Source organism: Crocodylus siamensis, chromosome 5, assembly GCF_052110815.1.
Source record: "Crocodylus siamensis isolate JL-2025a chromosome 5, ASM5211081v1, whole genome shotgun sequence".
In the NCBI taxonomy this organism is placed as follows: Eukaryota; Metazoa; Chordata; order Crocodylia; family Crocodylidae; genus Crocodylus; species Crocodylus siamensis.
This window is the reverse complement of record NC_143399.1, coordinates 49,828,625-49,853,036: the sequence shown is the minus strand read 5'-3', so window position 1 is coordinate 49,853,036 and position 24,412 is coordinate 49,828,625. Positions and strand designations below refer to the sequence as shown.

Genomic DNA, 24,412 nt, shown 5'->3' with positions numbered 1-24,412 from the left:
TCCAGCCAGTCTACATCTCCTCTGTAGTGGGGAGCCCAAAACTGAATACAGCACTCCAAACACAGCCCCACCAGTGCTGAACACAGCTGAAGAATCATCTTCCCCAACCTGTTGGCAACACAGCCACCAATGCAACCCAGTATGCAGCCCTCCCTGCAACAAGGGCATACCGTTGGCCCATGTTCAGGTCACTGTCCACTGTAACTCCAGATCCTTCATTGCAGAGCCACCACTCAGCCAATTAACCCCCAGCCTGCACTGGTGTATGGGACCGTTCTGTCCTAAGCACGGAACCCTACATCTGTTCTCGCTGAACCTCATGAGACCTCCTTTGGCCCAATCCTCCAATCTGTCCAGGTCACTCAATCCTAGCTCCACCCCCAGTGCATCCACCACTCCCTGCAGCCTGGTGTCATCTGCAAACTTACCGAGGGTGCACTGTACACCACCCTGCAGGTCACATCGAACAAAACTGGCCTCAGGACCAACCCATGGAGCACTCCACCCAACAATGGCTGCTACCAGACCACCAACCTCTGAGCCCAGTGCTCCATCCAGACTTCTATCTACCCCACAGTCCACCCATCCAGCCCATACCTCTCCAGCTTGCCTGCAAGAATGCTGTGGGAGACTGCATCAAAAGCCCTACCAAAAAATCAAAGTATACCATTATCCACCAGTCTCCCTGCATCCACAGAGCCAGTCATCTCATCACAGAAGGCAAATCAGGCCAACCAGGCATGACTCACCCCAGGCAAAGCCACACCAACTGCTCCCAGTCACCTTCCCTGCCCTCCGAGTGCTCAGAACTGGACTCCTCAAGGACCCACTCCACGATTCCTCCAGCGACCACAGCAAGGCTGACCAGTCTGCAGGGCCTCATGTCCTCCCTCCACCCCCTCCCAAACACGAGCACCATGCCTGCCCTTCTCCAATACCTCTCCCAATAGCTATAAGCTCACAAAAATAATGGCCAGAGATTCCACAATGTCACCAGCCAACTCTCTTAGCAACCTCAGGTGCACCCCATCTGGCCCCATGGGCCTTCACATGTCCAGCCCCTCCAGTCTGCAATCTGTTCTTTCACCACTGTTGGCTGCCCACCTCCCCCACAAACTGTGCCACTCAATGCAGCAGTCTGGGAGCTGAACTTGCTCATGAAGACTGAGGCAAAAAAGCCACTGAGCACTTCAACCCCCTCCCCTCATCCTCTGTCATGAGGTTGCCTCCCCCATTCAGTAATGGACCCACATTTTCCTCGATCTTCCTCCTGCTACCAACAGACTTGTAGAAACCCGTTACCCTTCACATCCCTTGCTAGCCGCAACTTCAACTGCACTCCACCCCCCGACCCCACCCCTGCATACCCAAGCAATGCTCCCACACTCCTCCCCAGTTGCCCGTCCAAGTCTCCACCCCTTATAAGCCTCCCCCTTGTGATACAGTTCACCGGAGGACTTCCCCGCCAACCCAAGCTGGCTTAAGCTATTATCCTAATAGCGCAAAGGTAGCAAATAACAAGGAGCATATTTTACTGTATTCCAATAATTATTAAGCATTTACCTGCTAAATCCTCTCTGGAAGCAGCAGAATGTGGGGTGCTGGTCCCTGGCTCTATCTTTAATGAAAGCCTGCATTAAAAAAGAATAAAGGTTAAAACTAACTCTTCCAAAGCTGAAGTTTTATGATTTATGCTAAAAGGATTTTCACTACCACAAATGTAAGACAGACTATTGTGTGTACTAGAAATTCCAGCTCATGTATCACCTCTAACAAGACAATCAAAAGGAGCAATAAACAATCCATTTCCTGTATTTTGAGATAAATGTATACTGATTATATTTCAAATTTTGAACTTTCCATGTGTGGAGAAAATGCCTCAAGTCTGTCTCTGCTGTGAGGCAGCACCTCCTCCCCCCTAGGTGTTCCCTGCCTATGAGACTAGCTAAGGTATAAAAATTCAAAAATGGGAGGGGGAATCTGCTCCTCCTTTTGTCTCAGGTTCCCACCCTTGCAGATCAGGTGACTAGTCATCTCACCTGGTCAGTCTGATGTTATTTGGAAGCACCAGTCAGCAGCCAATGGATCTGCTTCTGGTGGGAACTTAGTGATGAGGTCACAGCAGGTATATAAAAAAAAAAAAACTTCCATGAGGAAGTGGGGCAGACATGTTTTGGGAATACAGCAGACAAACTATGCAGCCTCCATAGAGAGAGCTTAGTCAAATTCTAGATGCAACTGTGAGCAACTTACTTGGATTTCAGCAAGTAACGTAGGATGAAGTGATCAAGAAGCGTATTAAAAGGCTAACAAGCCACTTCTATTTGCTCAGGGTCATTCTTTTGATACTACTCTGACTGGTACCCCTCCCCATACCTCTCTACCCAATAAAGCCATCTGTTATTACATGCCTTGTTATACATGCTTGAGAGGGGTTGTTGTACATGCTTGAGAGGCAGGCCTTTTTGCTCCCTTTGCTCAGCCAACTAAGGGAGGCTCCTTTCTATGCTTCAGGCTATAAGAAGCACCCAGATATATCCTGCTGGGGCTAAGCAACCCCTAGGTCTGCAGGAACTGTGTACCCCAGGCGGCACAGGGCCCAACAGAGACCAAAGCTCAGGTGGTGGCAGCAGTTACCCCAGACTGGCTGGCCAGAAGTTGGCATCCCTGGGGAGGCATCTGCACCTTGGCTTTGGTTGTGTGCAGTGAGGCAGGTAGCTCAGTGCAAAGCACCCCCTACTGTCCCACCACACCATGCTAATAAAAAACAATGTGCAAAAATAATAAAGTAAACCTGTTTGTGCTCATCTTTAATTTGTTATAAATAATGAGATACTCTATATCAACAATATACCAATTTATTAATAATTGTTGGTACAATATATAATCATCTTGTGTGGGCTAATAATACTACCTATTTCCATTTATTTTAGATAGGAATGCTCTTCAATGTTCTTTAATGCTATTGCAAAGTGACAGACTATTAGTTAGATAACTTCAAGTAGTAAAGTGAGCTGACTAAATGTTTTTATCAAATAGATATTTTTAAGTGAACATGAATTTAGAAAGAGCAATCTTTAGGAATAAGAGTAAATTTATGGAGGTAATAGCTTGTTTCAAACTACTAGAGTAGCATAACTTTCATGACAAAGGAAACTAAGGCCATGGACAGATGTTATATTTGTAGTGATGTATATGCTGTTGTAGTACTACAAGAAATGGGTACATAAATGTGTAAACTGCCCTAGTGCTACAAAAATAGTGCAAGTGTGACTACTGTATTTACCTGAATTTAAAATGACCCTGAATTTACAATGAGCCCCGATAACTAGATTCTGTAAAGGGTAAATTGTAACACATTTATAAATTTAAATGTGTAATAACTAACTTCTATACCAGCAGAATTATTGAAGGGATACTTTAAATTCATATCCCTATTGCTGCAGGGATGCAGGTAGTAGGGGGACATGTAATAGGGCAGACAGCCGGAAGGGCAGTGAGGGGACAGGCAGTAGGGAAGAACAATCAGATACAGACAGTAAGGAGGAGGGCAGGTGGTAGGAAGCAAGCAGTTTGACCCTTGCCACCTGCCCCCCCCCCCCCCCCACACGCACTTATGCCATCCTTGTGCCATCCCCCCCTTGCAGCCTCAGGACTGACCCCTTTTCCCCTTATGCTGCTTCTGCCCACTGGAACTTTAGGCCCCCACCCCTGCTTTCTCTCATTTTCCCTTCCCTAAAATCTTCTACCTTCCACTTGCTCCTCTCTACCTTACTCCTATTCCAGTTCTGGCAGGCTCTGTCCCTGCTCCAGTCTGGGGAATGAAGCGCAGCCCCAGCCACACAGCAGCAATGTGGAGTAGGCGCTGTTGCTACAGGGCTGGGCTAGAGCCTTGCTCCACACTGCAGCAGGGATGCAAGTTGCCATCCCTGGAGCAAGAGTAAGCTGGGTGGGAAATGAAGGTAGCAGAACTGGCACAGGGGAGACAGGGGGTGCAGGGGTAGGTGGGGCAGGCAGCAGCTGTGGCTCTAACCCCAACCTGGGGTTGGGGCCAGAGCTAGAGCAGCTGCCTGACTCCTACTTGATTCCAAGATGAGGGGCTCCCCCCACCATCTTAAAATGGGAGTGGGGAAGCCTAGTCTTGGAATCAAGTAACTACAGTAGTAAGATCCTGGATGAAACAGGAACTCTCTTTGCAGTGTTACATTTTGCAGTGCTGCATGTAACATCCAAACAGTACATGTACCACTATAAGAGAAATCTCTTCCTCCTACAGCATCTCTCAGTCCTCTGCTCTGTTCCCCACCCACTACCACTACCAAGGCTTAATGACTACCAGCCATTCCCAGATCCAAGTGTCAGTGACAGGAAGCAGAGATACAGTCTATCTGGGACCTGAGGCAGTAGCTCTGCATAATGCCACAGCAGGGACCAGTGCTACTACTGCCTTTACTACTACTGCAGCTGAAGCAGGAACCACTTTTGCAGTCACAAGGATGAGCTGGAACAGGATCAGAGACAGGCTCCCTCCCAACAAAAGGAGGGGATGGGTAACAGAGGAACAATGCCTTACCACCAGGGATCCTGGTTGTCTCCAATTAAAAACCGCCAATTCTCCGATTAAAAATAGCAAATTCTGTGATAAAAATTAAAGGCCCCCCACAGCCCCTCCCAGTGCTGCTGGTGCCCCGCACTACCCCCCACAGTCTCAACAGCCCTCCTGATGCCCTTTGCAACAGCCCGAGACATGCAGACAGACACGCACACAGACACCCACCCCAGCAGGTAAGTGTGTGGGAGAAAGGGGTGGGGCAGGGCAAGGGAAAGGGAAGGTGCTGGGGGGTAGATTAAGAAGGAGGGAGGAAGTGTGCCCCTGTGTCCACTCCCAGGAGCGGGGGGGGGGAGGGGGGATGGTAGGAGTGCCACTCTGTGGGCCACACACATGCCAGCCGACCTGACAGGTTTGCACACAGAGACTGCCACCACAACTCTGCCACTGCACCCTGCACTACCATCCCACAGCCACCTGAATGGCTTTGTAGGCAAACAGCACAGGGTGGTGCTGCAGCAGCAGCAGCAGCAGCACAGTGGCAACCACTGTGTGTGAGCCACATATGTGCTGCCCAGTTGGAAGGTGAAACGGGGGGCTTGCATGCAGCAGCATGCCCCATAACCAGCTGCACAGCTCCGCAGCGGTGTGGAATGGTGGCGGCTGCAAGCAGGGTGGGGGACTTTGTGGGCAAGTGCTGCTACTGCGGAGCCATGCCCTTCACCCCTGGATCCTAGCAGTAAGTTGGGTTTGGGGGCTGAGGGAGCAGGGGGTGCTGCTGGCCCCAGGCAGCACATCACAGCTGGGAACAGGGCCAGGGGGTGAGGGCAGGGGTGCCCCTCTGCATGGGGGCTTTGCGGGTAAGTGATATGGGGTGCAGTGTGGTGGTGTCCGCCATGTGCAGGCCACACGCATGCTGCCCGGGGAATGGGGAGAGGGAGGCTGGCATGCGGCCGGAGCACAGCTCCATGGCCGGCTCTGCAGCCACAGGATCCCTGCTTATCACCTCCTGGCTGGAAAGCATACCTTTAAAGCAATTTTGTAGCACTTCCTTGAGGGCGGTTGGAGGGGCTCTGACCTTACGTATACTACATCACTACATTTTTGTAGTATTATAGAAGTGTCAAGGCACATGTAACACTACAAATGCACATCTGTCCACAGCCTAAGAATAAAATAATCATCCCCACAGTTCTCAATATTCAAGTACAAAATCATATTCACTTGTATACAACTCCTCTTCACCAACTTTCCATTGATTACAATATCACCACAAAAACTACTATACTGAAGAAACGGACTCTTTCATTTAGTTCAAAAATCTAGTCACTGACTGGCTCAATACCAAATGCTCCAAAGGAGGATGCAAGAAACAGTAATGAAAAAATGACAGAGTATCTTCCCCCAGTGAATCTTCTTCCTAGCCAGAGCCAATTAAATTATTTGGAACAAATATTTTTACTACTAATGTAAACGATCACTTCATTTTAAAAACAAAGTAGGGCTGTGTGAAGCTCCAGGTGGTGTTTTGATTTGGAAGAGATTCAGCCTGATTCAGTGGCCAAATCTCCAAAGCAGACTCGAATCAGGGGACCAATAAAAAGGTCTGAATCAATTCGAAGCTCTCCGAAACTTCGGAAGATTCAGACAGCTTTGATGATTCAGATAGTCTCTGGTAGCTGCATCAGGGACCTGCAGCCGGACTCTGAGCTGGTAAGTAAGGGGGCAAGGGAGATGGGACTAGAGGAGGGGACCATTGGGGAACCCCTGCCAGCTCCCAGCCCCCACCTCCCCATGGCTGTCCCACCTGCCCCAGCTCCCGGTGCTTTAAAAAAAGCTGAGGTCTGGATCAATCATAATATATGGCCATGGGTTACATAGGTTAATTATGTTTTGTATGATAATTAAAATTAGCATTTATCAGTTATGACTGTATTACCATATTTGCTCAAATAGAAGACCCTGATAATCAGACAACCCCCAATAATTAGATTCTATATATGGAAAATGTATAAATTTGTTCTACTTTCAGGTATAGAATCCCATTATTGGAGGTTTGCCTTGAATTTGTCCCCTTCCCACTGCTACAGCACAAAAAAATAAATCTGGAGGGATCAGGTAGACTCTTTGCAATCTGCTTCCCACTAACTTTTTCCCATGGCAGCCCCTCTCCTTACCCTCAGACCCTGCTTTCCCTGACTAACCCTGAAATAAACATGGCTGTAGCAATTTGCATAAAGCATTCATACAGTTAGCTCAACCAGAATTGATGCATGTTGCTTCTTTTTTTTTTTGAAATTGCTGCAAGTTTTAGTACAGGAACTCCATAAACATGCTTCTGAGCGGCACTTTTGACACCTACTTATATGTAGGACAAACTACATATGATATTGGTCTAAAACTGAAGGCTTGTGATATAGCGCATAACTTATTGGGTGGGGACACACCATAATCAACAGAATTTCAAGTCATGGTGACCCTACAGCTCAGCAGTGCCATAGCATGGGGTGGGGGGGGAGGTGAGTGAGGTAACTGCCCTGGGTGCCAAAGTGAAGGGGTGCCAGCAGGTGCTGCCCAGCTGGGGCAGGGCACAGGACAGAGCCTACAGAGGCTTGTTGGGGGTGGGGGGAGGTGCAGGGATGGGGGAAGGGCAGCTCCTGCTGCTGTGTGCACTCCCAGGCAAGCATGGGAGGGCCTGTGCCCCTCAGGTCTGTTCATGGGGCAAGGGCGGGCTGCTGCTGCTGCAGGCTTTGCCCCAAGTGCCAAACTTCACTGCTATGACACTGCTGCTCAGCATGTGTATACTCCAGATACCACTCACACAAAGGACCCATGTGCTAACTAGCCCCCATTCATGACTGGAACCGGGTTTCATAGATTGTAAGGCCAGAAGAGACCTTGGAAGATCAATCAGGTCCAGTCCCCTGCACCAAGCAGGAAAGGTAACTGAGGGGTCAGGTGACCCCAGCAAGACGAGTGTCTAGTCTCCTCACAAAGTGGTGTTCTTGTCTCAAGTCCTGGGATGGTCCAAAAATTTGCAAGCAGATGAGGTAAATGGCAACCTGATCTGGTTTTACCTCCTGGAGGGTGGGGCCATACTAATCATATGCGCCTGACTTAAAGAAAGGGCAAGAGAAGGAATCTGGCTAAACTGTTTGGGGCTCCGTTTTGTGATGTTTGCCAGATATTTAAGGATGGTGAACAGGAATAATTGAAAATGGGAAAGAAAGGTATGGCTCAACTGTTGGGAGTGAAGAAGAGGTCAAAATATATGCCATACAGTGGCTTACCATGACTTGGGGGGGGGGAAGAGTTGGTAGTGAAGGGGACTGCACTTACTGGGTGCTACCATAGGTCTTATTCAGATGGGCTTCAGTAATCTATCCTTGTGGCAGTCATGCTCAGTGTTTGTTGCTTGTAATGAACTTCAGAGTTACCTGGCAGGGGAAAAACCATGGCCACAATGGTGGCAGGAGAAATACTTTGACCAAAGTGTTGCAGCTGAAATGGCACTGTGCAGCAGAGGGTTGTATCTTTATCTGCTCCCTACGACAGCCTCATAGTTAGCTTCCCGTTGGTCAGCTTCCAATGGGAGGATCTCAGCTACACACGGACTTCATGGAAACAGGAGACTTCTCCCTAGCTTGGCTCTTATGGCCATATGGTTGAGGGCAAGCAATGCTTGGGGGCATCTGAATGCCAAGCCTCCAGGCTTGGGCCTGCACGTAGGATGCCTGCTAAAGGATATGGAAGTATCTGCAGCCCCAGGCTGGGGTGGAGGATACTTGCTGGTAGCAGGGGCAAATATGGTTCTTGGAGGATTCAAATGGAATTTGGCTTCATCTGGCTAATTTGACCTAGGACATGAAAAGTTTTCCTTAAAAACTAAAACAACACAACACCTTGTGGTAGGTTCCCAGCAGCATGTTTGCGCAATATGGGCCATGTATTTTATAGCCATGCTTAGTATTGGCTGCTTTTAATCAACTTCCCAGTTGTTTCCAATTCTAAGCACATGCTTCTTTTGGCAGTAGTTGAATGACAGACAGTGTATTTAATGAGATTTTCTTGCACGCGATTATAAGAGAAGGGGCTTTCCCCCCCACGCCAAATTGAGGTGGGGGGGAAGGGAATGCATCTTGTATGCAAGTAAATACAGGAATTCCAATTTTATTTGGATGCCTTTTTTCTTACATCATGAGGAGGAGTAAATAGGAGCAGCTAATTTATCTTTTCTATTTCTTTTGTGTTTTGCACATTTTTGCCATGTAACCTGTTGATCTTCTTTCTAAACAGCTCCAACTTCCCACTTTCTACTCTAGGCAAATCTCTGTGCCTCCTATTTCCAATGCCCACCCTTTCTGTTAGACTACTATGAACTTAAAAACTTAATTCCATTCTAGTGATGAATGTTACAATGCCAAACATTACTATAAGGCTGATGACAGACCAGTGTGTGTGTGTGTGTGTGTTGGGGAGGGGGGAAACGACAACAATTATTTCAGCTGGAGGGCTGCTTAACAAGTCTGACAAGTTGTCAAGGGCCACAAGGGTAGCCCTGCCCCTTGACAGCTAGCCCATCCTCCAATTGCCATCTTGGAACCAGAAGTCCTTCCCCCGCAACTCCTGGCCTCTGCTGCTGGAAGTCCCTCCCCTTGCCACCAGAAGTACTCCTTTTGGCTAGGGGGCTTGCCACCTTGGGACTAGAAAAACCCCCAATTTCTTTTTTTTTCTTTTAAAGAAGATTAAAAAAAAATTAAACATATATTACTTTGATTTCAAACAATATTTTTGCCCTGATTTATGTGCATTTTTGTAGTGTACATGGAGGTGATTGCATAATAGCCTGAAATGAAATCTCACTTCTGTATACTGGGGGCGTAGAGGGATGTCGGGGCTATGCATGGGTGGGTACAGGGTTTGTGGGGGGCTGTAGGTGTGCACGTGTGTATGAGAGAGAGGGTATGGGTGTGTGGAGGGCTGAGTGTAGAAGGGAGAAGGTAGCTGGAGTGTGAGGGGGTGTGATGCAAGCATACGGCAGCATGAGGGAGGTGTGGATACATGTGTATGGTGGGGGGGGTGGGGCTCCCCTACAAACATGACTCCTCCCTCATTGTGCATAGTCCCTGCCACCAACAGCAGTAGTAGACAGTGAGGCCTCAGGGCACTCACGGCCAGCAGTAGTCAGAGACCCCTGGCAGTGCACAATCCCAATGAGCCCCAGGACTGCATGTGGCTGGGCTGCCTGCAGGGAAAGTGGCAGACTTGGCTTGGCTCCATACAGCTCCTGCCACCAGCCTGGGCTCCATACTCCTACTGCCCCACCCTGGCCCCTCGCTGGCCCTGGGGCATGAGGATGGGCCCTGTGCTCCTGCCCAGCTGCCATTGTGCTCCTGCCCACTAACTGCCACTTCCCCCCTTCCTGCTTCTGCTACCTTTCCCTGCCAATTCCTTTCCCTTCCTTCCCACCCACCACCACTCCTCCCCACCCCCTAACTGCCCACCTACCGCTCTGCAATGCACAGTATCCAGCTGCATGACACAGAACAAAGCTGGAGCCAGCGTAGCCTGGCCAGGCCCCCATGGTTCCCAGCTGGCTCCTGCTGCTGCTGGCCCTGGCCACAGGGCAACATGCTTTCACTTGCTGCCACTTTCCGCCTACCATAGCTGCCCTTTCACTCCTGCCACCGCTGCTTCCCCCCACCTGGCCTACCCATTGGCCTCTGCAGCACTGCATGGTTCCTGGTTGCATGGCTGGGACTGCAGCATGAGCCAGGCTGGTCAGGCCTCTGCGGTTCCCAGCTGGCTCCTACTGCGCTGTGTGGTCCTGACCATGCAGCCAGGAACTAAATGGAGCAGGAGCCAGCCTGGCTGTGCCAGCAGCATGCAGTTCCTGGGTGCATGGCCAGGACTGTATGGTGCAGCAGGAGTCAACCGGGAACTGCAGTGGCCTGGCCAGGCTGGGAGGGCTCCTGCTGCACCATGTGGTCCCGACCATACAGCTGCGAACCATGTGCTGCAGCTGGCCCCTACTGTATCAGTGATCCTCCCATCACCCATTTTTATCTGAATTTTCCTCTCAGATGGAGGGAAGGCAGGGAAACAGCCATAGGGTCCCAGGCTAGAAGCTTCTGCTAGGCAGATGCTTCCATTTGGGGGTGGGACAGGGCTGGGCAGGCCTTGCTGCTGCTGCCACTGGGTCCTGCCACCAGGTTCTCCAGAGTCCTGCTGCTGCTAGCTCCCCATCCCCAGCTGTATTTGTCCATTTAAACTGATACTCAAAGCCAGTCATATATATATCTCACATGTGCATCAAGACTGGAAACTGGGTAGAGGAAAACTTGAGAACAAGACGAGACTTATGGAAGTAGCTGTCTATGCTGTAGATTGTAGTTTAGAATAGAGGTGCCCAAGCTGGCTCAGGTACTAAAAATAGTCTAGTTGTGGCAGCATAAAACTCCACACAAGCCACTTTACTCCAATTTTTTACAAGGTAAACCACCCCATGTTGAGTTCCATGCTGCAATCACTAGATTGTTTCCTTTATCCAGCCAGCTTGGGTAGCTTAATACTACATTACAGTCTGTAGTACAGGAATACCAGCCTTGACACTAAATGTATTTATTTAATGCAAACTAAATCCTAAATGAAGGCAGACTCTATCGCCTAATCACCATCATAACCAGCATGTCTGAATGTTTAAATATGAAGAAAATTAAGATTCACTTGGAGAATTGCTTACTTACTTGTAATTGTCATCTTCTACGAATTTTTGTAGCTCTTCTATGTACTGAACCGAGTTTAGGTATTTCTGAACATGAGGCAACAGAGGAATATCTAAAGAACAGTCCATATATTAGTTACATCGTTCATTGTAAATAAAGGTACTTTCTTATAGGTGAAGAAAATCTCTTTTAATTTATTCATGTTGAGCTATAAAGTACAAGCTATGAGCCTCGCCACGATTTTGTGATTTTCTGATACTCCACCAAATAAAGATAGTTTGGGCTGCTCTATCTTACATCCACAAAGAAAGCCAAATATGATTCTCTAAAGCATATCAATTCTGCTAGGATGTTAGCCAAGATGAGTTATGGGCCAGGACCAAACTTAAGTCCCAAACCTGGAATTCTGAAGACAGTATCTGAATAGAATGGTTTCTCTCACCATCTAAATTTTCATTATATTGATCCTGCAGTTAAGTCATAATTCTGTGCTAATGACATAGTATTAATTTGTCAAATAAGGACGGTCACAGATCCAGTCTTATCACTTCCCTGAAGGTTGGAGGAAGGGTAACTCGCCTGTAAGACCGATTACCTTTTCTAAAACTCTTATTTATAATAGTTGAAAATTATGAAAGTATCTAAAGAACTGAAGTAAGTGTAAATACCACATATTTTAATGTTCCCAAATCTCCAAGTACCTTAAAAGACAAATCTGCTATTTTCAGATACCATCCATAAAGGGATAAAAAAAGAAAAAAAAAAACTGTGCATGTCAACCAAACTTATTAACTGGAATAAAGCACAAGCTTTTCATTAGGGATTAAATGTTTTGAAACTACATAAAACAGAAATAGAGTATAAGTGATTCTCATTCTATCTCTGGGTACTGGTACAATTCCAGAACATTGTTACCTAGGGTTTCTGTTTTCAGATGGGAATATTATAGAAATGGATCAAGCCTCACTAAAAAAAAGCATACCGGAGAATAAACATTTTCACCTATAACTTTTTTCATTAATTGCGCAATAGAAATAATTGTACTTACTTACCATATTCACAGGACTGCTGTAAATCTGAGATTATTCTAAGTATATTGTTCATTAAGTTCGTTCTCTGTTCACTTTCTAGAATGCTCCCTGTAGATGGGTACGCAGAGTCAATATATGTCAAGTCTGAGAGATAAATACCTGAATAAATAAGATTAAAATAAGAGATTCTGTCATTTATGGTGTAAAATTTAGAAGAAAAAACAATTTTAACTTAACCTCTGTTTACATGCACTGATATGGACCAATTTCAGTATTTAATCACTGTTTTGTTTTGGAGACAGAGAGAGACAGAGAGACCTTGGCTTTGTATGAGCTCTGGGAGAATTTGAGCCTCAGAAACTATTATTTTGTTTGGCATATAAGAACGTGAGCAGAAAGTAATTGCACATAATCCGATACAAGGCCTAATTTTATTTCCTCTCCTTAACCAGAATTAGAATATTTATTAATGAAAGGAATACATTGGTAACAACAAAAAAATATTAAAACATCATATTATGGTACTGCTTAACTGCTCTGAACTAGGCTGGCTTAGTTTAAAGCATTCAGGTACTATATATGCCAGGTACTGCTGAATCAATAAAAGGCCCTGCTGTAAAGACCTTACATCGGGGCAGGCAATCATTTTGGTCAGATGGCGGCTTACTGAGTTTTGACAAGCCATTGAAGCTACATGACAGGCAGCCAGGGCAGATTAATATTAATTTTCTAAATTTTTTAGGGGCCCTGAAGGTCAAATAGATTTTGCCCACTCCTGCCTTGCATCCTTAAGATAAAAAGGTAGATGCTATTTACAAATTTTAGTGACAGAAGTGTTCTATGGGCAAGCAAGTTCTTATTTCGGAAAAAGATCTCTGAACAATTAATTCTTGCTTAAGATCCCGTGACAGGATTTTTATTTTTTGATGCATTCAAGGACACCTAAACAGTTTTTCTGCAAAATAAAAGATCCTTGGGTCACCCGTACGAAATTAGAACAATTTTGTAAAAAAGAAAATGCAAAAGTAAATAATTTCCAAGATTTACTTAAACTGTATTTTTTGTGAAGAAGCTGAAAAGAAAACTAAAAAACAGAAGATATTCATGTACAAATTTTAAAGTGACAGAACTGGAAGTAATTTTCATCATTTCTGAAATGTGCAAGCCATGTAACTTCTGCTTCTTTTAATACTAATCAGATGTTATCTAATATTCAAATACCTATTCACAACCATCATACATAACTTTAATATTTTCCACATGTATCAGATTCTTTATAAGCAACAACTAGATCCGTTTCTTATCAAGTAAACTTTAAGAATTAAATGTGACATTCAGTACAGCATTCTTCTAGACTATAAATGGCTCACTTTTCCTCCACTATCCAGTCGGTCTGCCTCTTTTATTCCCAGTAACACAAATTAAGTTTATCAGCCTGAAAGAATCTCTCTTCTAGAAGCCCAGTTCTCTAATAAACTTGAAAAGCATCTTTAGGCAGTGTAGTAAAATGTTTGATTTGTAATTGCCTGCTGAACTCTTGCGCAGTCTGTTGCCATATGGTGCCCTGCCTTAAACTGGCAAACAATCTTTCCTTGTTCATAGCTTTTCAGGCTCCCTCCCCCCTCCTTTTCCAAAGGCTATGGATAGCAAATCCAAAAGGAGGAGTTTCTTCTGTTCTTCAGTGAGTTCAAAATGACATCATAGGTGGGCTGAACATCTAAGTCTAGTGTGTGTTTGTTTAAAAAAAAAAAGAAAAACTGCCCAAGCGTGCTCTATATGGAATCTGGATCAGCTGTAGCTAGTTAGTGCATTCCAGCAAGTAACACGTAAAACACTGCAGCTTCAAAAACACTTCTATCCCTTTTCTGGAACAGAATACACTGGAACTTCAATTATACTTTTTTAATTAATTTAATTAGTCTGGTTAACTGTATGGAAAAGTTCTATTTTCTAATGCAGCTTGGATCTAATAAGGGAAGGCAGAAAAGCAGTCTTCACTAGAATGACAGATTAACAAAACACAATACCGGGTAATGCGAAAGCAAGAAGCAAAAGCAAGTTGACCTGGGTTTTCAGTCTACTATAGAAGCAAAGCATCGATAAGGTTTGTTTGTTGGTAAGTTTTCTACTTATTTTTCATACACATGCAGACTTGCTCGCAAAATATCTCACATGTAATTATGCATGGGGCTGACCTGCTTGCTTAAGAGTTCAGTGACAGCTCTCAAACGTTAAACTCATTTCTGTAGTACACAATGAAGAACTATGACAAACAGGAATAGTTTAACATACATGAAAAAACTAACAGCATGAACCAATTATTTCTGTTGTACTGAAAGCATTTTTACTGTATTCCATCTGAATATTTTAGGTTATCGGTATAATTTAATGAGAGAGAGAACGCGTGTGCACTATAGCATAAAACTGAACACATGTGTACAACATAAGCAGTGCACACATCTCAGGTATTTTGAGCATAAGACAGACAGACACCTGGATGCACTAAAATGAAAATTTCCCATTTACGCTAGGAATGCCAAAATTTCACCCCATGTCAGAAAGTGTACTGGTAGATAGCACTATTAGAACTAGAAAATGGATATTGCAAATCTGCTATGAAAAAAAACTAAGTTGATATATATGATAAACAGCTAGCAATCCACATCTACCCAATGAAATATTTTAATAAAAGGATTTCTATAGGCTAACATTTAAATTCATTTTCAAACAACCGCTCTAGTTTTGCAACCAAATCAAGAATCCTTTGGTCATATATAGATTCAGACTCAAACAGAACCTATTAACAAAATCTGTTGCAAAACCAAGTAAAGTGTTATGAGCAAAGTTTCCATCCTTCTTAGCTGTGTAACAAAGGATAGGTGTGCCTGTTTAGCAAGTGCAAACACACTCACAAAATTAAGGTGAATTACTGCATGATTGGTTGTAGTAAGGCAAATCAAAATCATTAAAAACTTTCATAAATGATATGGTGAACTATAGTTTACCACTGCCCTGTGCTAAATAGAAAACAGACAAGCTCTTTTCTTTAAAAATAACATTTAGAACTTGAAAACTAATAAGCAGCCCAGAAGCTTAAAGCTTATTTTTTTAAAAATAAGTCATCAAGGTAAAAGTACTACATTTAGTCTCTCAATGTTTTTTTTTTTTTAAACAAGACAGAAGAATCCAAACATAGTAAACTTAGAATAACTGAAAAAGTAAGCTGTATTAGCTAACCCTTCAGAATAACCTACAGAGTGAAGGACCCAAAGAAAATGCTAAATGGAAATTTAAGTATGGCTAAAGTAATTGGGGAAAAATAACTGTACAATGAAACACAAGACAAGACATTCTCAACTAAAAAGATTTAGCCTGTTCAAATTCTTTGGAAGATACAGTTCTGCTTTTTCTAACCATCATCTTACTCCCCTTAAAATATTACAGGGACTAACCAGGAAAACTAGCTATCACTGGAAAGTCTACACTGCATTTCAGATAATATTCTCCACTCATTCTTAGCTAAGTACAATTTAGGAACGGTTCCCAAACCTCTTGCAACAGAAAGCAGCCGAGTCAATAGCTCTGAAGTTATATAATGTTCATAGGAAAAATTTTTCACTCCTCCGTTGGCCTCTAAGCTTTCGCCTTCTGCTGTAAAAGACTTATTTTAAATTACCAGTGACATATTGATGGTTTATATGGTCATCAAATGATAAAGATCTAAATGAGAGAAAATTCTGAATTTTAAGTTTCAAACTAATTGTGTATACATCTTGGAGGCCTTGGAACTTTTGAACATCTGCCAATAGCTACATAACTGTTACCAAGAATACTCTGACAGAAATTACTGGTTTTAATTTGCTGTTCCTCACATGTGCCCTATTAATCAGGTCTGTGAGATTTATATAGTGATTAATGAAGCAAAACTTCTCAGAGCTTACTTACTGCCAAGTGCTTAATGTTTTCAGTCTCTGTTCCACTAGGAATTCTGCAGACCCTAAATAATTCACATTTCTAAACATATGCTAGACTGCCGAGTTTTACACATGGAAGGGACCCATGCAACTTGAGACTTTTTAACAAGCTAAAATAAGGAATAGGGGTTCAAAAATCCCCACATTTCTAGGTGCTAGGAACGCAGCACTTTTTGAATCTGAATAGCTTTACAATATATTCTAATAATTTCACTGTTTTTGCTGTATCTTCAGGACATAACAGCCTTACAATTATTTTGTGCTAACATGATCCTTCCAATTGTTAATTTTTAAAAGCAATTTTCAAACTTCCCCTCTCTATCTCTTCCTCAAAACAAGTTAAACTCTGGTTAGCCCACAAAGACTATTTTGTGTAGGAGATCTAATTATAATTATTTTGTACAGTGCATTTATCAAACACAAACTACAAAGTTGCAGTGAATATCAATATAAGAATCTAGTTATGCAGTCTAAGGCTGAGAGACTTGTTGAAAAGGACCAGTCTACATGAAAAAAATCCACTGGCAGAACCATTCTGGTATCATTATGCCAACTGAACGCCACACATACAATGTTATTCCACAATAAGTAGGGATCCCCCCGCCACCCCCAATATAAAATGTCACTATAGCGGCAGCTGAATCTGAAGTCAAAAGCCATGCTTATTCCAGACTAGAACTGTCACATGATACATTTCCCTATATTGATGAACCCTAAGAGATTTTTCAGTTGTTCAAACAGCCACAAACAACATTTCAAATGATGTCATACATGGTAATGTATAAACTTCTACTATGTAAAAAAATGATACTCCTAATGTTAAAAGGTTCAGCTGCTGTTTATTTTTATTACTGCATCTTTTTGAAAATATGAACACTGGACAAAGTAGATAACTGCACTGATGACATATCCATCATTCAAATAGGAAAAATAAGTCTGTCCCCAGAAACACCATGTAAAATTTCTCTTAATTTGCTGTAATTAAACTTTGGATTCTTTCTTTGAGAGAAAGTTCTTCCCCCTCCCTCAAACCTTTCTACTTGGAATAGGATTTTAAGATCCAAAAGTATATTTATTAAGGTACAAGTCACAAAATATACATGAAGTAATAAAAGAAAAAAAGTAGGACTATGCTCATATGATCAAAAGGCTACCATACCAGTAAGTCTTAAAAGCTATGAAACCTGAAGAACAGGTACTGAGAGAAACAGATATGTATAACAAACTGAATTATGTACTTTACAATTTCTTCCATGGTTTAAAATCTTGGTATGCTCAGTAGGGAAGAAAAAAAAAAATCACATCACTTCAAATGAAAACAAATAGCTTGCTCTGCAGACAATTCAAATATGCTATTTACAAAAGCATATTCTGCACACCTGCTCTTCCCTATGCCTCTGCCAGAAATGACGCATTTAAAAGATATACAGGATTTCTTCAGATAACATGCCATAACCAGTGAGAAACTAATGTTGCACTGCAAATGAAGGGCCAGGTCAGGCTTTACTTTGATCTTTTATAGTTAAGAATTCTGTTCTTTGTTGCCAAATAAATCACTTCTTTGTAATAAAAATCAGAAGAAATTTTTGTAACTAAAAACCACTAACTTAAAAGGTGGACTGGAACAGGTTTTGCACATTTGCCTTTAAAAATGAGCCAGGAGTAAGGGCTCTGCTACATGTTCAAATTAAAGCTGGACAGAAGCAAGCTACAGAGTTGTTTCACATTTTCAAGCACTAACTTTATAGCTGGTTGGGTCTCTATAGCTAGATAATCATTTTTATCATGTGATGATTACTTTGCACCTGTGGCTGGTCTAAATTTATTGTGTAATTAGCCAGTTAGTTACATAATACATGTAATGTGTAGCAGGGTCCTCTATCCAAAAAAAATGCAATGGGACTGTACTCATGTAGCGCCTACAATTCTGAGTAGTTTTGTAAAAATGATCAATGCTGTAGTTAACATTGCTTTTGAGAAGACGCATTAAGACACCACTACTTTGGTGGACATGCAGTATGGTTTCTGCACAATCACATCGGCTCAGAACTGAAGTAGTTAAAGAAGCACCAGAAAAATGCCAACAGGCTGCCTAACCCCATGTTTGAGGTTTATACTCACACATGATGGGGTAAAAAACATCATTAAAGAAAACATTTTAAAGTAGCATTGCTCGCAAATCCTTCTTCAATCACTTACCTGTCAGGCCCTTGGGGGCCCTGTTTTCCTCAAAAACAGACATTTTTAGCCCTGTGTAAAGACCTGTTCAGCTCAAAGCACAGAAGTTAATAGTTTGACTCTAAGAAACTCATCTTAGGGTCTGGACAGATGGCATTTACCTTCATGGAATGTATGCTAGTATTTTAAATCAATGTAAATTGCATTGGAGTCCTGAGTGGACGGACAAACAGCAATGCATGCTATCTTCTTTCTGTAGGTGGTATTTACAATACCTCCCCACCAGATGGTAGGAAAGTTTGCAGTAGATTCTGCCTTGTAACAAATGGCTTCTATGAGATAGACACTGACATTCAACAGAATCGCAGGAAAACAGGGCTGAAAAGGATCTCACAAGGTCATCTGGTCCAGCCCCCTGCTGGAGGCTGGACCACCCATGACTAATCCCAGCCAGAAGTCTATCCAAACTTCTCTTGAAAGTTGCCAGGGATGGAGATTCCACAATTTCCTAGGTGGCTTGGCTTCTTCCAGTGCTTCAACCACCCAGATAGTCTGAAAGTTCTTCCTAATATCCAACCTGAATTTCCTTTGCTGCAGCATGATGTCATTGCTCCTGTCTTAGTACAGCCCCAGAGGAAAGACTGTTTCCATCCTCTCTCTTTAAACACCCTTCATGTATTTGAAGAGTGTTATCAAATTCCTTCCCCCTCTCCCTCATCTGTCTTTTCTTATCCAGACTGAATAACCCTACTTCTTGAATCTTTCTCTCATAAACCATATTCCTTAGGCTTCTACTCACTTTTGTCACTCTCTGCTGGACTCTTCTGAATCTGTCTACATCCTCCAAGAAACGTGGGGCCCAAAACTGGACAGTACTCTGGCTGAAGCTTCACCGGTGCCAAATAAGAGTGGAAGAATCATTTCTTTTGATTTGCAAGCGAGATTCCTTGTAATACATCATTATGCTGTTGGCATTTTTTTTTTCCAGCAAGAGCGCGCTGGTGGATCATATTCAGTTTACAGTTCACTGTACCTAGACTAGTAGGTTATCCCCCAGTAACTTAACCCCAGATGAGGCACTTATGCTGATGTAAATGTCATGTACCCAAGCTGCTAACATAATTATAAACATATCTAAGGTTAATGCAAAGTCCAAATCAGCAAATGGCTCAAATTTTGCTTATTATGGAGCACTAAGGCAAAACTTGAGCAGCTAGTAGCTTTTGGTTATTCTATGCTACGCCATTAATTCATCCTGTGATCAGAGAGCACATTTATAAAATCCTCAGAACACTTGTAAGTTACACCCTTCAGTTAAAAAAAAAATGTAATATAAGCTGCTAGGATTAAGACCTATAAATATAATAAATTTATTACAAGGAATGAGAACAATTAATTGAGGCAGAACACTGGAATGGATTAAGTGCTTTACTGCAGTAGGCTTGTTTTTAAGACATTTATTTGTAATATGCTTCAGAGGAAAAAAAGTTACAGAACACTATTTTTACTTCCATTTGTTCACCAAATTAAAAACAAAAACACACAACAAAATGTAGTAATTAGGTTGTGTCTCTGACAGCATCAGAATTCAATTATGTTCCTTTTATAACATTTTTTTTAATGCTATTTGGAATTTGATGGTGCTACAGGAATTTATTAGGAGCTGTAATGGGTAAAATAGGAAGCTGTTGTAAAAACTCAGATTAAATTTCTACGTACACAGAGAACTAACACATGGTACTACTTTTTATTAAGCAGTGCCATCTTTCATATGTCAGTGAAGTCATATACACACCCAAGGTACAAAGTTATTTTAAAATAATAGTTGGAGAGTTAACTAAAATTTATTAGGAAAATGGCTTAAATTTCTGGTGTTTTTTTTAAACTATGATTCAAATGAAATTCTGACAAAATTCCAACACTAGGCATTGTACAACTAGCTAGTAGAATAAGTGAATGACGAGTTACCATTTATGTATGTAGTCTAGTATACAGGAAGGTTTGCTAAGCAGGTACGTACAATACTTCTTATAAAAATAATTTAAAGCAATACTGCTTATTTTTATCTTTCTTTACATGGGGCACTGTGGTACCACAAAACTTGTCTAAATCCTTCCCAACGCTATATAGCTGGTCCAATAAAAAAAAAGATAGTACCCACAAAAAAAAAAAAATCTTTCCCCGAGCAACAACATATTTACTGTTTGATTTAAAAAAGGGGTTTGCCAAGCATACACAAATATTAACGATTATCAATAGAACAGATGAGGCCAGAACTCTTCATAATTTAAAAACAAAACAAAAACAAACCTCACAGCCCATTTTACCTACAGGATATTTTTATTAGGAGCATTTTTTGGTCTTCATCAGTCCTGTTTTGTAGTTGACATGCTTGTGGAACAGACATTTAGAAGATTTAGTAAGGACAGGTGATAACCCATACTGTTTGCTACTGCTCAGGCCAGAAGCCCTATCTAGGCCACTGTTTTTGCATCATGGTACAAAAGAAACAGCATGAAACTGATAAGCTTCCATTTATTTCATGCCATTGGGGGGGGGGGGAGATTAATTTCTACTTTTTCCCATACCTGAGACAACAGGAGAGAGCAATCTGCTTGTCAAAACTGAAATTCATGCTCCAAATATACTTACCCTGAAGTCAGCAAGAAGACTGTAATGATCAGAGGATAGTTATTAGTTTACTTAAATATGAATACTTTTGTCACCTTGAATGCTGTGGTTAAATTTAAAGAAGGAATCTCACTTGTCATGTGTTAGAATGATGCTGTAGTTATGATGGCCCAATAATTGTGAGAGAAGGATTTCCTAGGGTAAGCCTTTTTTTGGACCAGCATTCTTCATCAGTATCATCTGAGCAGTAAAAGCCAATACAGCATAGTAAAAACACAATTGTAAGAGGGGACAGAGAAATTCCCATGGACAGGAGACAAACAGAAGCTGATTACGGGGAGGGTACCACAGTTGGGTATGATGGGATTACCTTGTTTGCAGATCTCTGGGAGTGCACAAAGTTCCTGGGGTGGGAGAGTGAGGAATAAGTGGAAGCAGTTTTTCCTGGAGCTTGTGTGGGAAGGATGTGATTATATTCTCCAGTTCCAGAGTGATTTCGGGTTTTGGGTCTTCCTCAAGTTCCTTATAATATTTGGTGTAAGAGAGTTGTCTGGTGGCTTCACTGATGCAGTCTTTATGGTTGATGATGACTAACTATAGTCTCCACCTTTGTCTGCTTATTTGATTACTATCTCACTGTGTGGCTTTATGGCTGTATGGGACTGTATGGTTTGTCTTTGAGGGAGGGAGGTTTCCAGGCTTTTACTGAGAATTTTGCTTAAGGGAAATCTACTTAACCCCTTTAAGAGGAGAACTTGGGAACAAAAATTCATAAGCTGGATGGACACTAAGGACCCAGGATTCACCACCGAAACTGGTTTTATGACACACTGTAACATACTTGATTCCTGAATTATTTTCATGCATGAAAACTGAGAATGACCCTCCTTCCTTCCGATACGCCTGTCTCTCTCAGTAATCAGCTTCTTTTTTCTGCTAATTGTTCATGTTACCTGTGGCAATTTCTCCTGCTCTTAAAGCTGTTTTTATTTATTTCTTTACTATGCCATTCTGGCTTTTACTGTTCAGACCTAATGAAGAATGCCTTGTATTTGAAAGCTTGTCTAACTCTTTCCTGACTATGCAGCTGGTCCAAAAGGCATAAGTCCAAGAAATCCTGGCCTCATTTTTCAATGCGTTCTTCCTGTCCTATGTAGCAATATAAGCAAAACCATTTTGTTACATGTTGAAAGGATTAAATGTTTAATATTATAATTTATAGCTGATAAAAATATACCCAACTTCTTTACAGATCAACGGGTTGATCACTTAAGTGTCAAAAAGGAGCAGTGTAACAATGACAGTTAAAATCCCTCAAAGACACCTAAAAAAAAGCATCCATTCTTTTAAATGGATATTCTTACTGCTTTTTCACCTCTGTCAGGATGCATTTTGCCATCCATTGTGTGAAGGGTTGATATAGTATCATATTTTCTTTTGAAGGTTAAATCAGAAAAGAATTGTGGGTAGTGCTTTCTTCTCAACACTTCACACAAATATGACGTGCAGTTCTGAGGTGTATTTATTTTGCTTTACCAGAGCAGATGTCAAAATAGAGGAGAAACAGGTGAAAGGACACACATGGCTTTACTGAATAAACTCCCTCATTAGGATTTTCGTTAAAAATAGTGATAGATAATTTAAGATCAGTATTAGAAATCAGATGATCAGAGTACCCCAATTTCACAGTAAAAATTCTCTGTTTCATGAGAACAAAAGTCATATATGTTTTCATTCATATATGAAAGAATTATAATCTTAAATATTCAAACAAAATATGACCGCAGAGTTAACATCATCAACAATTATTTCTTACAAACATAAGTTAACTTGAAATGAATTCTGGAAAACCATTTTAGGGCAATCTTCAAAAGACCGTTATTTGTAAACCTAATTGTAGATATATTAAAATTATTAAACACAGTATAAAAGCTAATGCTATCTAAATGGGCAAGAACAAGTCAAGTTCGCGTACGTGTTTTTCCTGCTAGGAAGGTGTAGCATCCCCTTTGTATAATTATAAAACTATTTAAACAAATACATTTTGTAATAACTAAATTTATCATCATGAGAAAATATCTGTGTGGGCAGCATTTATAGCAGACAGCCTCAGCTGTATATGTGGCCTAACAAAAGATTGCTTTTTTCCCCAAATACATTACTAAATATAAAGAAAGGCCTTAAAACTGAATTCAGCTCTTTATTTTCTTTTTATTTCTTAGTCTTTTCTGAAATCCATCACATTCTCTTCAAGATGAAGATATTTACATGGACTTTGGGTATGGTATTATTTCTACTATTGTCTACAGGCCATTGCAGAGAACAGGCTGCACTCAAAGTGTCCCAGAAGAGGCATCCTCGTTCAACAGATGGTGGAGAAGAAGGGAAAAAATGTGGTTACACGTTCCTGGTTCCTGAACAAAAAATAACAGGGCCAATTTGTGTAAACACTAATGGACCACGTTCTGATAACAGAAAAGATGAAGTCACAAGGATGGACATAGAAAATCTAAAGGATGTACTATCCAAGCAGAAACGGGAGATTGACATCTTGCAACTAGTGGTGGATGTAGATGGAAATATTGTGAATGAAGTAAAATTGTTGAGAAAAGAAAGTCGTAACATGAACTCTCGAGTCACTCAACTTTACATGCAGCTCTTGCATGAGATAATTAGAAAGCGGGATAATTCTCTTGAGCTTTCCCAACTGGAAAACAAAATCCTCAATGTTACAACAGAAATGCTGAAGATGGCAACGAGATACAGAGAGCTCGAAATAAAATATGCAGCACTGACTGATCTTGTAAACAATCAGTCCGTGATTATTTCTTTATTGGAAGAACAATGTTTGCGGGTATTCTCACGACAGGACACGCATGGGTCCCCACCTCTTGTTCAGGTGGTACCACAGCACATACCTAACAGTCAGCCCTATACACCTGTGCTTTTGGGAGGTAATGAAATTCAGAGAGACCCAGGTTATCCTAGAGATAGAGATGTAAGACCACCACCTGATCCAGCTACTTCTCCTACAAAAAGTCCATTTAGGATACCACCACTAGCTTTAATTAACGAAGGTGAGTTAATCAATTTCTACATAATGATTTCTTGATTTTAAACAAATAGGCAATGCACCTATAATACTTATTCATAATAAGAAGGGAATGATTAATTAAAAAAGAACAACATTCAAATAAATATAGCCTGTTTTCTAATAACAACTTTTGAAAGCAGCTTTAGATTTTCTAAATTACCAAATTCCTAGGGTTGATTCTGATCTGTAGTTGGCAGGAAGTTTCATGCAAATATTTAGTATTTATATAA

At 41.9% G+C, this 24,412-nt stretch overlaps 2 protein-coding genes across 8 annotated transcripts in view; one reads left to right on the top strand and one right to left on the bottom strand.

Annotated features, from left to right (window-relative positions):
* RALGPS2 (Ral GEF with PH domain and SH3 binding motif 2) overlaps positions 1 to 24,412 on the bottom strand; it is a 238,615-nt gene that overhangs the window by 59,386 nt on the left and 154,817 nt on the right. For all 6 annotated transcript variants that reach the window (XM_090047437.1, XM_090047440.1, XM_090047439.1 and 3 more), the window contains exons 9-11: positions 12,327 to 12,464; positions 11,296 to 11,386; positions 1,564 to 1,631 (exon numbers count right to left, since the gene is read on the bottom strand). In XM_090047437.1, the coding sequence (XP_089903563.1) occupies positions 1,564 to 1,631; positions 11,296 to 11,386; positions 12,327 to 12,464 (297 nt within the window). The remainder of the gene's footprint in view (positions 1 to 1,563; positions 1,632 to 11,295; positions 11,387 to 12,326; positions 12,465 to 24,412) is intronic.
* ANGPTL1 (angiopoietin like 1) overlaps positions 14,058 to 24,412 on the top strand; it is a 28,320-nt gene continuing 17,965 nt past the window's right edge. The window contains exons 1-2 of one of the 2 annotated variants that reach the window (XM_090047444.1): positions 14,058 to 14,409; positions 23,311 to 24,165. In XM_090047444.1, the coding sequence (XP_089903570.1) occupies positions 23,343 to 24,165 (823 nt within the window). In that variant the 5' untranslated portion in view covers positions 14,058 to 14,409; positions 23,311 to 23,342. Of the gene's footprint in view, positions 14,422 to 23,310; positions 24,166 to 24,412 lie in introns of both variants that reach the window. The other variant, XM_090047443.1, reaches the window with a different exon arrangement.